This window comes from Staurois parvus, unplaced genomic scaffold, assembly GCF_062004578.1.
Source record: "Staurois parvus isolate SC_StPar_1 unplaced genomic scaffold, SC_StPar_1.0 ptg001220l, whole genome shotgun sequence".
NCBI classification, from domain to species: domain Eukaryota; kingdom Metazoa; phylum Chordata; class Amphibia; order Anura; family Ranidae; genus Staurois; species Staurois parvus.
In genome coordinates this window covers 1,473,904-1,492,500 of record NW_028319016.1, presented here as the reverse complement: position 1 = coordinate 1,492,500, position 18,597 = coordinate 1,473,904, and the positions used below count along the sequence as shown (strand labels likewise).

Below are 18,597 nucleotides of genomic sequence, written 5' to 3'. Positions count from 1 at the left end.
CACTGTCACCAAATTAATTTTATGTTTTTTTTTTAAACATATAGGTCATTCCTTTGGCGGGATTAAATAACCACTAGGATTTAAATTTTTTACTATAGAAGGGAATAAACCAAAACATTTTGAAAAAATCTGATGCATCACATTTCACGGGGCGCTAAAACCCCCCAACCATTTTAGTTTAAAGTGCAGGGCTCACATACACTATATTACCAAAAGTATTGTCCCCGCCCTCCAAATCATGTGATTCAGGTGCTCCAATCCCCTCCATAGACACAGGTGTATACAATCAAGCCCCTAGGCATGCAGACTGCTTCTACAAACATTGGTGAAAGAATGGGTCGCTCTCAGGAGCTCAGTGACTCCAAGCGTGGTCCCATGATAGGTGGTCACCTGTGCAATAAGTCCATCCGTGACATTTCCTGGCTACTAAATATTCCACGCTCAACTGTTAGGGGGATTATAACAAAGTGGAAGAAACTGGGAACAACAGCAACTCAGCCACCAAGTGGTAGGCCACGTCACATGACAGAGCGGGGTCAGCGCATGCTGAAGAGCACAGTGCGCAGAAGTCGCCAACTTTCTGCAGAGTCAATAGCTAAAGGCCTCCAAACTTGGTGTGGCCTTCAGATGAGCCCAACAACAGTGCGTAGAGAACTTCATGGAATGGGTTTCTATGGCCGAGCAGCTGCATCCAAGCCTTACATCACCAAGTGCAATGCAAAGCGTCGGATGCCGTGGTATAAAGCACACCGCCACTGGACTCTAGAGCAGTGGAGACGTGTTCTCTGGAGTGACCAATCACACTTCTCTGTCTGGCAATCCGATGGATGGGTCTGGATTTGGCAGTTGCCAGAACGGTACTTGCCTGACTGCATTGTGCCAAGTGTAATGTTTGGTGAAAGGGGGATTATGGTGTAGGGTTGTTTTTCAGGGTTGGGCTTGGCCTCCTAGTTCCTGTGATGAGAACTCTTAAGGCAACATTTTGGACAATTTCATGCTCCCAACTTTGAAGGAAGAATTTGGGGATGGCCCCTTCTTGTTCCAACATGACTGTGTACCAGTGCACAAAGCAAGGTCCATGAAGACATGGAGGAGCCAGTTTGGGGTGGAGGAACTTGACTGGCCTGCACAGAGTCCTGACCTCAACCCCATAGAACACCTTTGGGATGAATTAGAGTGGAGACTGCGAGCCAGGCCTCCTCCCCCGACATCAGTGCCTGACCTGACAAATGTGCTTCTGGAACAATGGTCCAACCTTCCCATAGACACCCTCCTAAACCTTGTGGACGGCCTTCCCAGAAGAGTTGAAGCTGTTATAGCTGCAAAGGGCGGGGCCAACTCAATATTGAACCCTACGGACTAAGACTGGGATGCCCAGGGGCGGACTGACTATTTGGGAACTCGGGCACTGCCCGAGGGCCCGGAGTCAGTAGGGGGCCCCATGAGATGCCCCTGGTACTTTTCATAGGCTTTTTTGGGTGTGGTTTGAGTGTGGGTAATGACACAGGGGCCCCATGATCCCCTATTGCCGGGGGCCCCATGAGTTGTCAGTCCGCCCCTGGGGATGCCATTAAAGTTCATGTGTGTAGAAAGGCAGGCGGCCCAATACTTTTGGCAATAGAGTGTATAATGCACAGAACAGCTTGCAGATTTCAGCAGTGAGGAGTTAGCACCCCCTTATGGTAGTGGCTGGTAGTGAGTGCTCCTTTAAATGTTGGTCAGTGGTATGTGCCCTCTTAATGTTAGTGATCAGTGCCACATTAAATTAAAGGTCAGTGGTGTCCCCCCCATAACATTGGTGATGTCAGTGTGCCCCTTTAAGGTCCATATGCTCCTGTGTGCCCCCTTCCTGTGTTCAGTGAAGAACAGTGTGTCCCCCTTTCGTTGGTGGTCAGTAGAAGCAGTTAGACTCACAGGAGCAGGCAGAAGAAGCGCCGGCTAAAAAATGGGGACTATCAGGTGTATCGGCATAGAGGAAGTAGGGGTGGCCTCTCAGATTGTGTTTACTTTTGTGAATGCAGTGATTGGTCATCACAACAATCACAAGACACAGAGCAGCTCCAATCTGCTCCATGCCTTTTGTCTGCCACGGGAGCTCTTTAATGACCGCTTCATCGCAGAGATTTAAAGCGGTATTAAACCCCAAACCAAAATGTCCTATATTGCACCTTACCAATCATTAGATGTGGTGGCTGCATTAGTTTTCTTCTTTTAGGCTTTCTTCCTTCTGTATTCACCTGGTGATCTGGCCAGTAACACACCTTCTGTATTAGAACCCCCCCCCACTCTGGATGAAGGAGCACAGGGGGGCACCTTTGTACAGCAGTATTGTTAATCGGAGGGGAGTGTTATGTGGACTAGCAGATTTAAATACACTAACAAAATGAAGCCAAACTCCAGCTCACACTTTGTAAGCAGTTACAGCAAACATTTTATTTTTTCCTTTTGGGATAAAGGTTTTACATAAACAAAATCTGATCATTGTAAGTACCCCTGCCAGTGGTCAATGGTTTGTCTCCACCCTGTACCTGATTCATTTGGCGTGACAACTTGTTCTATTGAAAACAACAGACTTACTGGCTGCATCACCAGGCGAAAATCGAAGAAACAGACGTCCACCTTTCCCAATACAGCAGTATGGAGGGAGTTAAAGAGAGATGGGTGGTGCTCTCCCATTCATCTCTATGATACTGGTAACTGTGGGAACAGTGCTGGAAAACTGAATTGAAACAAACCCTAGCACAGTGCAGTGTAAACGAAGACTGTGATGCATCTCAGGTTGATCTAATGTTTGTTATAAAATCTATTGGGGGGGGGGGGGGCACGGTTAGAGATTTTTATACATTCTTACAAGTGTACTATAACAGGAAAACTCACCAACAAATACAATCTTGGGCACGTACTGGCCATCCAGGAGCAGGTTTTTGTCTGTGGGGTCATACTAGAGGAAATCAAATGAGAAGACGTTAATCCTCCTTGACAAAAAGTCTTCAAGGAAAAACCTCTATTTTTCTGCATCTGCAAAAATCCAAAAACTTTTAGAACCTTTGTATGGGGTGTATGGGGTGTACGGGGTGTACAGGGATGTACAGGGTGTATGGGATGTAAGGCGTGTATGGGTTGTAAAGGGATGTACGGGGTGTATGGGATGTACGGGATGTACAGGGTTTATGGGATGTACGGGGTGTATGGGATCTACAGGATGTACAGGGATGTACGGGGTGTATGGGATCTACAGGGATGTACAGGGTGTATGGGATGTACAGGGTTTATGGGATGTATGGGATGTACGGGATGTACAGGGTTTATGGGTTATAAGGGGTGTATGGGATATACGGGATGTACAGGGTTTATGGGATGTAAGGGGTGTATGGGATATAAATGGATGTATGGGGTATATGGGATGTACAGAGATGTACGGGGTGTATGGGATGTACAGGAATGTACGGGATGTACAGGGTTTATGGGATGTACGGGGTGTATGGGATGTACGGGGTGTATGGGATGTACGGGGATGTACAGGGTGTATGGGATGTAAGGGGTGTATGGGATGTAAGGGATGTACGGGATGTACAGGGTGTATGGGTTGTAAGGGGTGTATGGGATGTAAGGGGTGTATGGGATGTACGGGATGTACAGGGTTTATGGGATGTAAGAGGTGTATGGGATGTACATGGATGTATGGGGTATATGGGATGTACAGAGATGTAGGGGTGTATGGGATGTACAGGAATGTACGGGATGTACAGGGTTTATGGGATGTACGGGGTGTATGGGATCTACAGGATGTACAGGGATGTACGGGGTGTATGGGATCTACAGGGATGTACAGGGATGTACGGGGTGTATGGGATCTACAGGGATGTACAGGGTGTATGGGATGTACAGGGTATATGGGATGTAAGGGGTGTATGGGATGTATGGGATGTACGGGATGTACAGGGTTTATGGGTTGTAAGGGGTGTATGGGATGTAAGGGGTGTATGGGATGTACGGGATGTACAGGGTTTATGGGATGTAAGGGGTGTATGGGATGTACGGGATGTACAGGGTTTATGGGTTGTAAGGGGTGTATGGGATGTACATGGATGTATGGGGTGTATGGGATGTACAGAGATGTACGGGGTGTATGGGATGTACAGGAATGTACAGGGATGTATGGGATGTATAGGAATGTATGGGATGTATGGGGTGTACGGGATGTACGGGATGTACAGGGATGTACAGGAATGTACGGGATGTATGGGGTGTATGGGATGTACAGGAGTGTACAGGGTGTACGGGATGTATGGGGTGTATGGAATGTACGGGATGTATGGGGTGTATGGGGTGTATGGGATGTACATGGATATATGGGATGTACAGAGATGTACGGGGTGTATGGGATGTACAGGAATGTATGGGATGTATGGGATGTACAGGAGTGTACAGGGTGTACGGGATGTATGGGATGCACGGTCAAGCAGATATACTGAAAGGAAGCTTCAATGAACTACCACAGAGCTCCACAGCACCGTGATAGTTCATTGACAACTACAAGCTGACACCCGCTAAGGCTGCCGGGACTTGCAGTTCATTCATTCACGGAACTCTTTGAAGGAATGATGGGGCCGTGTGGGCGAAGTGGCTGTGGCTATGGGAACATGTTACTCACTAAAAACAGGTGTAACATGTTCCCAAAGGTGGACTTATCCTTTAATTCACAAAAGGAAGTCACAAGCAAGTCACACGACAATGGGGGTCACAGCACTGTGGGCCGAGCCTGAATTGCCATATACTTGCAAAGGAGCTTTGTGAATTACTCACACATGCGTGTCTAACATGTTTCCTGAACTTGGAACTTGTGCCTTCAGGAAACGTGTCAGATCCCCATGTGGGGGTTAACATTGGTATAGTAGAGCTTACGCAACAACTGCAGCTCCCTGAGCATGGGAAAGGGCGGTGGAAGCCTAAATCTCCAGGATCTACCAAAAGTTGCAATACTAGTTTTGGGCACTCTGGCCCTTTAATTGTACTTTATAGGGGGCTCCCTATCCTACTTTCACCCCCTCTACAGGACAGACAGGAGAAGACACACAGCTGATCCCAGCCAGGGACAGTGACTCTCACCCCCTCTACAGGACAGACAGGAGAAGACACACAGCTGATCCCAGCCAGTGACTCTCACCCCCTCTACAGGACAGACAGGAGAAGGCACACAGCTGATCCCCGCCAGTGACAGTGACTCTCACCCCCTCTACAGGACAGACAGGAGAAGACACACAGCTGATCCCCGCCAGTGACGCTGACTCTCACCCCCTCTACAGGACAGATGGGAGAAGACACACAGCTGATCCCCGCCAGTGACAGTGACTCTCACCCCCTCTACAGGACAGACAGGAGAAGACACATAGCTGATCCCAGCCGGTGACTGAGAGTCTCGCCCCCTTTACAGGACAGACAGGAGAAGACACACAGCTGATCCCAGCCAGTGACAGTGACTCTCACCCCCTCCACAGGACAGACAGGAGAAGACACACAGCTGATCCCAGCCAGTGACAGTGACTCTCACCCCCTCTACAGGACAGACAGGAGAAGACACACAGCTGATCCCCGCCACTGACAGTGACTCTCACCCCCTCTACAGAACAGACAGGAGAAGACACACAGCTGATCCCCGCCACTGACAGTGACTCTCACCCCCTCTACAGGACAGACAGGAGATGACACACAGCTGATCCCCGACAGTGACTCTCACCCCCTCTACAGGACAGACAGGAGAAGACACACAGCTGATCCCCACCAGTGATGTTCCCGTACTCACAATGACATTGAGGAGGATTAATTCTTCAGCTAGTTTCTGGATTCCAATGTGTTCAGAGAATGCTTTCTTCAGGGCTGCAGGGAGCAGATTGTAAAATGGTTACAATGGTATTTATTGTGCAATAAATTATCGATCACCATTCTATACCAATATACACATCTAGGCAATCTGCGCTCCTTCCACCCTCCCACCGGGCGCACCATTCATCTATTTCTAATAAAATCCCACATAATGCATTCCGTTTTATTACTGCAGTTCAGGAAATAATTGAATTTATTAAATATAGCCTAATATTGGGATAAAGGATTTCTTTAATTTACCCCCCCCCCCCCCCCCACCACCACCACATTAGGCTTTCCGTGCTATCTGTGTCCCCGCAGGAGAGATTAGCCCGTCCATTTGTCCTGGTGACCCCATCGATGGGGAATCCAAAATGTTACAGCTGTAACCAGAATGGAAGGTAAAAGACACATCCAGAAGCAGAGATTTGTTCTCACTTCCTGTTGTGTCTCCAGTAGGGAAATCTCTCCAATGGGTAACAGACAGACAAAGAGGAACAAATAAATAAAGGAAAAATAAATACATAAAAGTGAAAAATAGTTAAATAGAAAACATAAATCTGGAAACGTCTGGAGGAAAAGAGATTTCATCTCCAAATACGGAAAGGTTTCTTCACAGTGAGAGCTGTGCAAATGTGCAATAGACTCCCTCAAGAGTTGGTTTTGGCCAGCTCAGTGAATTAGTTTAACCCCTCGCCCTCTAGAGGATTCCCCCCCCCCCTTCCTGACCAGCCATTTTTTTGCGATACAGCGCTGCGTTATTGCACGATCATGCAACGCTGCACCCAAATTAAATTTACGTGCTTTTTTCTCGCAAACAGAGCTTTCTTTCGATGGTATTTGATCAACTGTCCGTTTTTAATTTTTTGCACTATAAAAAGACTGCCAATTTAGAAAAAAAAACATATTTTTGACTTTTTGCTATTAAACATGTCCAATAAAATTTTTTTTAAATCAAATCTTGTCATAAATTTAGGGCAAAATGTATTCTGCGACATGTCTTTGCTAAAAAAAAATTCCAATACATGTAAATTAATTGGTTTACTTGAAAGTTATAGCATTTAAAAATGACGATATAGATACTGGGATTTCATTTTTTTTTTTTACTAGTAATGGCGGCGATCAGTGACTTATAGTGAGACTGTGGTGGGCATTCTGACACTGGGGGGGGAACTTACTAACTGCCACTGACATCCCCAGTGACACCAATACAGTGATCAGTGCTAATAAAAAGCACTGACACTGTACTAATGGCAATGGGCAGGAAGGGGTTAACATGAGGTCCGATCAAAGGGTTAACTGCATGCTGTGTGCTGTTTTACTATGTATGCTGTGTGTGTGTTTCACTGTTAGCACTCTGCTTTGTTTGGTTCTGCTATGCAGAGCCATACAAAGCAGTGTGCAGAAGCTGACAGGGGAGAGATCTGTATTGTTTATGCACAGTGCTCTCCCCCATGGGAGAGATCTCGGCGATCACCGGGTGCCGGTGACTAATTACTGGCTGGGACCCAGTGATTGACGGCCGAGGCTTTGAATATATATGTGATTTTGTGTACTCGTGCCGCCCTGTAGCAGTATTTCTGCTATAGGGTGGTGCAGAACCGGTTAAAAAAAGTCCTGCATTCTTTCTTGGATACACAGAGTATAACATTTATAGGTAAAGTTGATCCAGGGAATATCCGATTGCCTCTCGGGGGATCAGGAAGGAATTTTTTCCTCTGCAGGAGCAAATTGGATCGTGCTTTGCTGTTTTTTTTCCCTTCCTCTGGATCAACTGTGGGTGTAGGATTATAACTTTTTTTTTTTTGGTTGAACTGGATGGACTTTTGTCTTTTTTCATCCAGACTAACTATGTAACTATGTAAATACACAAGGTCCCATTCCCGATTTGGGATTGGGGGCAGAATCACAGCGATTCTGCCCAGGACTCTAAATCACTGCACAACGGGTGATGTGCGATTGCAATGTGATTCTGCCGCGATTGTCACGTGAAAGAAAAAAAAAAAAACCGCACCACATTTGTAGCAAAGCACACCTTTGAAAATAGCGTGAAGCTTGTCCCCCGTAAAGGAGCAGGGACTTCTTTTTTTGGCGACAATTACGCACAGGGCAGTTCTTTCAATTGACAAGGCTGGCCCTATGCGCCACCAGAATCACAATGACAATCAAGCTTTGAAAAATCGCATGGCGGGAATGCTCGTTCCTGTTATGCGATTATGTGCGTGGGGCCTTAATAAAAATGAAAAAGAAATAAAAAGGAAAAAGAAATCTATATATGACCAGGGGCGGACTGACCATTTGGAAACTCGGGCACTGCCTGAGGGCCCGGGGTCAGTAGGGGGCCCCATGAGATGCCCCTGGTACCTTTTTCATAGGCTTTTTTGAGTTTGGGCAAGGACACAGGGGCCCCATGATCCCCTATTGCCCGGGGGCCCCATGAGTTGTCAGTCTACCCCTGTATATGACCATGATAAAGAAATCGAAGCCTTACAGCTGACAGGGGTTTTAACCATTTAAACGTCTCTTTACTTCTGTAGCACATTGAGCTGAGTTTGATTGATGCATGCTCAGAACAACGACAGCCTCCTGGATAGAGACTGTGAACAGGAAAACAGGTGACACCAGAAATGCCATTTCATCTGCTATTTCTCCCTGGTGTCACTCGGATGTGGCCACTTTACAGGCTTTGAAAAGATATTACTTACATTGTGAATGTGGACAGTCTTCTCTGTGGTTAATCACCATCAAAGGCTTATTTCTGTAAAACGAGAACAATTCTCATTATAAAAATATTTATCAGTACACAAATGACTATAAATAAATAAAAGTCAGTTCTGTTATAATTATGTACAATATCGTGCACATGGGCAGACTGACAACTCATGGGGCCCCAGGCCCTCGAGTTTCCAAATGGTCAGTCCGCCCCTGATCGTGCAACATGTGAAAAGCTGGACTTTGCATTGTAATTAAATAATATATAAACGCATTGGACCCCGGTCGTACTGGGTGTGACTTGGCATGCGATTTTCATGCCATGCGACTTGCAGCTTGGATGCCAAGTCGCACCCATTTGTCCGCAATTATGACGGTCATATCGGTGCGGTTCTGACTTGGTCGAAGCCGCACCGATTTCTAAAGTAGTACATGCAGTACTTTTGGTGCGATTTGCATAGACATCTGCGTCAGACGTCTTGCAAATCGCACCTGAAATTGGCATCTCACCCAACTTTGACAATGTGGGACTTCGCTGTGAGTCGCACGATTTCAAAGTCCGGCTTGATGTGACCGCGGTGTAATACAGCATTATACTCGTCATTGTTAATGCAATACCACGGCTGGCCATACATTATACAATTTTCTTGTAGATTTACCAAAACCAGGGGCGGACTGACCATTTGGAGACTCGGGCACTGCCCGAGGGCCTGGGGTCAGTAGGGGGCCCCATGAGATGCCCCTGGTACCTTTTTCATAGGCTTTTTTGAGTTTGGGCAAGGACACAGGGGCCCCATGATCCCCTATTGCACGGGGGCCCCATGAGTTTTCAGTCCACCCCTGACCAAAACCACATATTATGAGGTCAAACCTAAACAGTTTCTATTTGTGTGCAATCAGGCAGGCCCTTGCACTACATAGTTGAAGGTAAATCTAAAAAAAATTGTATAATGTATGGGCAGCCTAAGGCTAGGTTCACACCTATGCTGGTTGCGTTTGAGCCGTTTCTACACTGCGTTGCATTTTGCACCTGCGTTTTTGACACGTTTTTGCCTCCTTTTTTTTTTTTTTTTTACATTTTTCTTTTTGCTAGGCAGATTTAAAGTGCAAAATGCAGCAAAAATGTAGCAAAACTGCAATACATGCTTTTCTGCAGCATTTCCATTGAAGTCTATAGAACCAAAAACGCAACTTTTTGTGTTCAAAAAAGTCCCCTACCCTTTCCAAAAAAGCACACCGGGTGAAAACGTGCAGGTGTGCCCCATAGGAAATCATGTTAAATGGACTGCTGTACGTTTCTGCAAAACGCTGCGGAAAATGCTTAGGTGTGAACCTAGGGTGACATATGCTTTAAGTAGCAGGGGCGGACTGACCATTTGGAAACTTGGGCACTGCCCGAGGGCCCGGGTTCAGTAGGGGGCCCCATGAGATGCCCCTGGTACCTTTTTCATAGGCTTTTTTGAGTTTGGGCAAGGACACAGGGGCCCCATGATCCCCTATTGCCCGGGGGCCCCATGAGTTGTCAGTCCGCCCCTGTTAAGTAGGAAGGTGTTTTGCTATTACATGATCCTGGTGTTACATTAAAAAAATACCCCCCCCCTCCCCCCACCATTTTTCTAGCACTGCAATACCACTGGCAGTATATCAAAAAGAGGAATGGATTTTAGCAGGACACTGCTGGGGGGGGGTGCCAGAACAACTGCCTCCAGAATGCTGAGAAGTCCTGGATGTTGCCCTGATTGTAATGGAGCAAAATTAATTTTTCTTTGTCAAATTAAAGTGTAAACAATGTACCCTATTGATAAAAAAAAATAAAAAATAAAAATAAAAAAATAATAAAAACGCAATAATTTTTTATTATTATTATTGTATTTTTATTATATTTATTTTTTATTTTATTAATAATGATAATAATAAAAAATTATTAATTAAATAATACATCTAATAATATTTTTTTTTTGTTAAATAAAATTCCAAAATGATTATACAGCAAGTTCTACTTTTCCTTCCACTTAGGAGTTAATTCTGTGGTTTCTTTTTTTTTTTCTATGGAAATCATGACAATAAAAATACTTTTTATTTCAGTGCAATACTGTAATCTATCACAAGATGGGAGCCGTGGCCCTATAAATACTAATGCCCTGGGACTGACCCTGTCTTGGCTTTGAATAAGGCTTCCTCATAGGTCTGCACCCAATCCAGTTGGTCACCCCACCCTGCAGAAAGAGAAAACACAAAAAAAAAAAGAAATGAGACAATGAAGTTTTAGTTGCATATTTGCTGCACATGAAGGCAAACAAAGCAAAGCCCAGGCAGGGCGCTCTCGGTCCATGGAGCATAGTCCCACTTCTAGGGAAAGCCTGCCGGCAAGAACCAGGAACAAGGATGTGAAGGCCAGAAGACACAGCTAGGGGGACTAGGAGTGTTGCAGAACGACTTTTCAGATGTTTTGATAAGTTTTGCTTCGTTCCATTCTTACCTCTGGATAGTGTTTGAGGGCGATCGGGTTTTGGAGTGGTATTGTCTTCTGCAGGGGCATCTTTGGCCAGTGACAACGAGGTAGCCACAAGTAAAATGAATACGGACTTGACTATGGAATCCATGTTGGGTGCTAAAAAAAAAAAAAAAAAAAAGTTGTAGCATAGTTTGGACCTCCAGCTCATGATGGTCGGGAATGGAAAATGCCAACAATAAAACCTAAGGCAATCTAGAGAAAGGAGCAGTGTGGAACCCGATCAAAGTTGGTGCTACTACAGTGATAGCTACATTCTTCCGTGTTTATTATTTATTTCAGTACTTATATATCGCCATCAATGTACCCAGCACTTTACATATATATTGTACATTCACATCAGTCCCTAACCCTCAAGGGGTGTACAATCTAAGGTCCCTAACTTACATTTATACATACACTTACTAGGGCCAACTTAGACAGGATCCAATTCACCTACCAGCATGTCTTTGGAGTGTGAGAGGAAACCGGAGTACCCGGAGGAAACCCACACAGGCACAGAGAGAACATGCAAACTGCAGACAGGTGGTGCCGTGGCTGGGATTCGAACCAACGACTGCCCTTCTGCACTCTGACCACAGGTGGGCACTCACTCTGCACTTCTGCCATTTATAGAACGCTTTGCATTTCTTTCAATGAATACAAGGCTTTCTCTGACTGGATGAAGTGGAGATGGTGATGTTACCGCCCCCTTCTACTACACCCTGTCCAATCAGATGACCTTGTATTCATTAAAAGAAATTTGAAGTATGAAGTGAGCTCCCCCCAGTGGTCAATGTGCAGATAGGCAGCAGCACATACAGGACCTGGTTGACCACGGTTATCCCTGTAGTAGCGCCGACTACTACACTGATTATCAGCTGCCCCAGAAGCCCATCAGGTATGAGATATGCATACTTACATTGTGCCAAGCTGGAACAAGGTAAGTATGCAATACAGATAATTCTGCAAGTTCAACTTTAATTTTTTTTTCATTTGCTCTGAAGAGTTTATTGTATAGCAATGGTCTCCAAACTGCAACCCACAGACCGGATGTGGCCCTTTGCCAGATTTTCTCTGGCCCTTGGGTGCCCTGTTCATCCCATTGACACCAATTATGGGGCACCATTCCTCCACTGACACCAACGATAGGGCACTATTACTCCACAGATACCAAAAATGGGGCACTATTCCTCCCACTGATACTAATAATGGGTATGGGTAATGGTAACAATGACCAATGATTGGCACTATTCCTTCCACTGACACCAATGATGAGGCTGTATTCCTTCCACTGACACCTATGATTGGGCACTATTCCTCCAACTGACACCAATGAAGAGGCAGTATTCCTACCACTGACACCAATGAAGGGGTACTATCCCTTCACTGACACCAATTATGGATCACTATTCCTCCAACTGACAACAATGAAGGGGCACTATTCCTACCACTGACACCAATGAAGGGGTACTATCCCTTCACTGACACCAATTATGGAGCACTATTCCTCCAACTGACACCAATGAAGGGGCACAATCCCTCCCACTGACACCAATGATGAGGCACTATCCCTCCCACTGACACCAATGATGGAGCACTATCCCTCCCACTGACACCAATGATGGAGCACTATCCCTCCCACTGACACCAATGATGGAGCACTATTCCTCCCACTGATACCAATAATGGGGCACTATTCCTTCCACTGACAACAATGATGAGGCACTATTCCTTCCACTGACACCAATGATTGGGCACTATTCTTTCCACTGACACCAAGGATGGGGCACTATTCGTCCCACTGATACCAATAATGGGGCACTATTCCTTCCACTGACACCAATGATGAGGCACTATTCCTTCCACTGACACCAATGATGAGGCACTATTCCTTCCACTGACACCAATGATAAGGCACTATTCTTCATTCTAAAGGGCAGTAAACTGGAAAGTTTGGAGACCCCTGGTGTAGAGGCCAGACATTAATCCAAACAGGTCATAGCAGATATTCCATATATGAACAATATGACCAGTGGTGGACTGACCATTTGGAAAATCGGGGTCAGTAGGGGGCCCCCTGAGATGCCCCTGGTACCTTTTTCATAGGCTTTTTTGAGTTTGGGCAAGGACACAGGGGCCCCATGATTCCCTATTGCCCGGGGGCCCCATGAGTTGTCAGTCTGCCCCTGAATACGACACAGTGTAGGTTTCCTGCTGTTGGTACAGATGAGGAGTGGCCGTGTCGGTATGTTTGTTCCACATTTTCTCATGCCTGGCTGGGGAGATATGCCGTAAATTCCTCTTACTTATTAACTGAAGGGAGCGTCACAGACTGCTGATCTCCAGGATCCCAGGGCAGCTTCCTCTTATGGGATTATAAATCGCCGAATTGGGTCTGATTTGCACCCCATCGATCAAAGCTAAATTGGTGCAATGAGAAGCTCCACACAATGTGACCTGATCATAGGATTCATTTTCAGAAACATTTCATAAAATTGGATCTTAGAACATTAAAGGGTCAGTCAACCCAGAACTGATATCTTAGATGCTGCAGAGAGAAACCATCTGATGTTAGGAAGGGTTCCCACCATCTCTGCACTGAGTTCCTGGGTCTGTACACCTGCTGCGCCCATTATGAGGGGTTCCCACCATCTCTACACTGAGTTCCTGGGTCTGTACACCTGCTGCGCCCATTATGAGGGGTTCCCACCATCTCTACACTGAGTTCCTGGGTCTGTACACCTGCTGCGCCCATTATGAGGGGTTCCCACCATCTCTACACTGAGTTACTGGGTCTGTACACCTGCTGCGCCCATTATGAGGGGTTCTCACCATCCCTGTTCTGAGTTCCTGGGTCTGTACACCTGCTGTGCCCATTATGAGGGGTTCCCACCATCTCTCCTGAGTTCCCAGGTCTGTACACCCGTTGTGCCCATTATGAGGGGTTATCACCATCTGTGTGCTGAGTTCCCGGGTCTGTACACCTGCTGTGCCCATTATGAGGGGTTCCCACCATCTCTGCGCTGAGTTCCTGGGTCTGTACACCTGCTGTGCCCATTATGAGGGGTTCTCACCATCCCTGTACTGAGTTCCCAGGTCTGTACACCTGCTGTGCCCATTATGAGGGGTTCCCACCATCTCTGCGCTGAGTTCCTGGGTCTGTACACCTGCTGTGCCCATTATGAGGGGTTCTCACCATCCCTGTACTGAGTTCCCAGGTCTGTACACCTGCTGTGCCCATTATGAGGGGTTCCAACCATCCCTGTGCTGAGTTCCTGGGTCTGTACACCTGTTGTGCCCATTATGTGGGGTTCCCACCATCCCTGTGCTGAGTCTGTACACTTGCTGTGCCCATTATGAGGGGTTCCCACCATCTCTACACTGAGTTCCCAGGTCTGTACACCTGTTGTGCCCATTATGAGGGGTTCCCACAATCCCTGTGCTGAGTTCCTAGGTCTGTTCCTCTGCTGGGCCCATTATGAGGGGCTGGTACCCAGGTGGACAGCAGCAGAGGTGGGAATGACGGCAGGGAGATCTCACTGTTGGAGCATACAAGACACTTAAGAAGTCAGGGGCTGACTCCGGGGACCATTGTCAACTAATAAGACATCACTTTTGGGTGGATTGGCCCTTTATGTCCCTCGGGTCCTACTCCCCAAACCAAGCCACCAGGCAGGATTACCAGTCACCTCTCTATAGTGAATCCTCAGGCAGTGGGTTATTCTCTGGCTGTATATGTGGATTGATTACCGAACATTCATATTATTTTATATTGATTGATAAAGCCCTCCCCATTCCCTTCCAGTGAGACAACTGCCAAATGTGGGGTCTCTAGTCCCTTCCTGTCGAGACTATTGGACGGGAAGTGAAGGAAGGTCAACCAATGGGGGCAGACACAGCAATGACAGCGGTTCTACTAACCTTTACATTGCTCTATCCAAAAGTGGAACACTTGGGCTGGAGTTCCCTTTTAAGGAAATATTATCGGACTCTCATCCAATATGTTCAAGATGTTTATACTGAAGGTGATGAAGAACTAGGATCTCTGCACCCTCAGGCCTGTGATCTTCACACCACATGCATTGGGCAGTGCTGGGCAGCCTTGTCCAACATATAGACAAGACAAAAAGCCTCATCATGGAGGTCACACCATCCTGCTGATATGGGGGGCACTGGACAAAACTACAGCATGCAATCCCCTGCATCGCACCACCAGTCACATGGCAATAGAACTGAACTGTCACTTTGACATAATACTTACAATATATCTATCTATCCATCCATCCATCCAACTATCTAATAAAATACTTAATACACATATATATAGTATTTTTTCTTAAAATCATTTTCTTACCACTGTCGCAATAGTAGAATCCTTACTCTCTTTCGCAAATATAATCCTTAACATATATATATATATATATTGTACATCAATTTTTTACTACTGCCACATTATCTCTTACCTAAACTCTCACAATAATAATATATATATAAACTGTCACAATAATATAATTCTTAATATATATATATATATATATATATATATATATATATATATATATTCCATTTTTTCACTATTGCTACAGTGATATAATGTCATATATTGTGTATATATATATATATATATATATATATATATATATATATTCAAATCAATTTCTAACTTTCTTAGTGCTACAGTAATATAATTATTGCAATACTCTATATATACATATATATATATACATATATATATATATATATATATAAAATAATTGTCTTACTACTGTTACAATAATGTAACCTTACTATATATATATATATATATATTTTTTTTTTTTTTGTACATCAATGTTTCACTACTGCTACATTATTTCTTACTAAACTCTCACAATAATAATATATATATAAACTGTCACAATAATATCATTCTTTATATATATATATATATATATATATATATATATATATATATATATACGCACATACACACACACATATATATATATATATATATATATATATATATATATATATATTTAACCCATTTTACACTATTGCTACAGTAATATAATGTCACTGTCTACTGAATATGTCACTGTATATATTGTGTATATATATATATATATATATATATATATATATATTCAAATCAATTTCTCACTTTCTTACTGCTACAGTAATATAATTATTGCAATAATCTCTCTCTCTCTCAAATAATTGTCTTACTACTGTTACTATAATATATTCTTACTATATACAGGTATATATATATTTTTTTGTACATCAGTGTTTCACTACTGCTACATTATCTCTTACTAAACTCTCACAATAATAATATATATATATAAACTGTCACAGTAATATCATTCTTAATATATATATATATATATATATATATATATATATACACACACACACACATATATATATGTATATATTTAACCCATTTTACACTATTGCTACAGTAATATAATGTCACTGTCTACTGAATATGTCACTGTATATATATATATATATATATATATATATATATATTCAAATCAATTTCTCACTTTCTTACTGCTGCAGTAATATAATCATTTCAATACTATATATATATATTTTTTTTTAATCAATCTTTCACTATTGCTACATTAATATACAATTACCTTCACAATAAATATATATATATATATATATATATATATATAGATTTGATTTTTTTTCACTACTGTCACATAATTTAATCCTAACTGTACATATATATATATATATATATATATATATATATATCACTAATGTCACATAATATAATTCTATATATATATATTTCTTACTAACTATCAAACTGTTACATAAGCCTTTTATTTCTTAATTTCCCCAAAACCAATAATCTTCCTGGAGATCTGATCTTGCCTGCTGTACAAGCATTCTATCCTGCTAATTAAGCCGTCTCCTAGGTGACTCGGAATAAATGCAGCCAAGAGAGAATCAAAGTGCCTTTGTACAGCCAGGACAGTAAACACCATAGAAAATAATTAATTTTCTCTGTACCCCCTCCTTCTCCTCCTTTCCCTCTAATTGTTCTTTTTTTCTCATCCAGGTAATCTGAAGCTAAGTCCTGGAAGAATGAATGAATTCAGAGCCAACTCACCTCCTCTCCAAAGCCAGGGATAAATTTTCAGCATTGAGTGGGTAACTTGTAGCCGTTTACCTGGGTTATATATACACCTGAGCACACCTGAGCTCCGCCCACTCATCTGAATGTAAATAGTCGCACTGCATTCCTCTGCTGTCTCAGGTGTACACTAATCTGATTCTCATATCACAGAGAAAACCCGGCCCCTCCCACACCTGAATTCTCCTCTAAGCCATCTCTGGGCATTTTCAGCCTGGGGGCGGTTTTATTATTTTTTTTTGCTTGTAATGACCGGGCCGCCATCCAAGTACAGGTAAGCGTAAATCAGGAAAAGTGATTTGGCTGAAGTCTGATTTGGCTGCCTGTGATTGGACGTTGTCTGAAGTCTCTTACCTGCAGGAGACAGCGAGAGATATTGACTCGGATTTAATCGCCTAGTATAGTGAATGTGGGGAAAATTCCCTAACAAAAGAACACCCAATCATGTTCAAGGAAAATTAATATAAACAGGATTTTTGCTTGCAAATGAATGAATTAATATTTAATTATTTTTTTTTGGCTTCACCATATTGACAAAGCTAAGAGAAAATTCTCTTGCAACGTGAACTTGTTCTACTGCTTTAGTAAATCAGGGACATTGGGGAGGATTTACTAAAACGGGTGCACTCAAAATCCGGTGCAGCTGTGTGCATGGGAGCCAATCAGCTTCTTACTTCAGTTTGTTCAATAAAGCTTTGGCAATAAAACCTGGAAGCTGATTGGTTTCTATGCAGAGCTGCACCAAATTTTGCACTCTCCAGTTTTAGTAAATAACCCCCCATTGTGCCAGCTCAAGTTACCTGTGACAATGTAATTATAGGTATTGGTGAGCTTGCTCCTACCTATCAGGTGCCAGAGGCTTCGCCATGCTGTAAAGCTGACCTACAGGTAAGCAGTTAAATACACAAACAATATATATATATATATATATATATATTTAGCATTCCAAGGGATTTGTACTTATGTCCATCCAGTCCTAAGATTTACACCGCTCGTCCACACAGCACAACCCTGTCTGGCAGAGCAGTTGACCTGACTTTTTCTCTGCTGCAGTTTAATAATACTTACAGGCAGGGGCGGACTGACAACTCATGGGGCCCCCGGGCAATAGGGGATCATGGGGCCCCTGTGTCCTTGCCCAAACTCAAAAAAACCTATGAAAAGGGTACCAGGGGCATCTCATGGGGCCCCCTACTGACCCCGGGCCCTCGGGCAGTGCCCGAGTTTCCAAATGGTCAGTCTGACCCTGCTTACAGGCCTGTTCTCTTGTCCTGCACACCGATGAGTTCATCTCTCTGTCACTCTGCTCTCTTCTTCTATCAGCATGTTAGGCTCCATGTACACGGGACGCTTGGAAAATACTTCTGAACGACGTAAACTGACTGCTGGA

At 43.9% G+C, this 18,597-nt stretch overlaps 1 protein-coding gene across 1 annotated transcript in view; it reads right to left on the bottom strand.

The window, feature by feature from the left end:
• The window catches only part of LOC149438107 (anterior gradient protein 2-B-like), a 21,769-nt gene extending 4,430 nt beyond the window's left edge, over window positions 1–17,339 (bottom strand). The window contains exons 1-6 of the mRNA XM_089660264.1: window positions 17,184–17,339; window positions 11,054–11,185; window positions 10,727–10,790; window positions 8,568–8,620; window positions 5,804–5,877; window positions 2,878–2,941 (exon numbers count right to left, since the gene is read on the bottom strand). Of these exons, the coding sequence (XP_089516390.1) occupies window positions 2,878–2,941; window positions 5,804–5,877; window positions 8,568–8,620; window positions 10,727–10,790; window positions 11,054–11,185; window positions 17,184–17,289 (493 nt within the window). The 5' untranslated portion in view covers window positions 17,290–17,339. The remainder of the gene's footprint in view (window positions 1–2,877; window positions 2,942–5,803; window positions 5,878–8,567; window positions 8,621–10,726; window positions 10,791–11,053; window positions 11,186–17,183) is intronic.
• Between the last annotated feature and the right edge of the window lie 1,258 nt (window positions 17,340–18,597).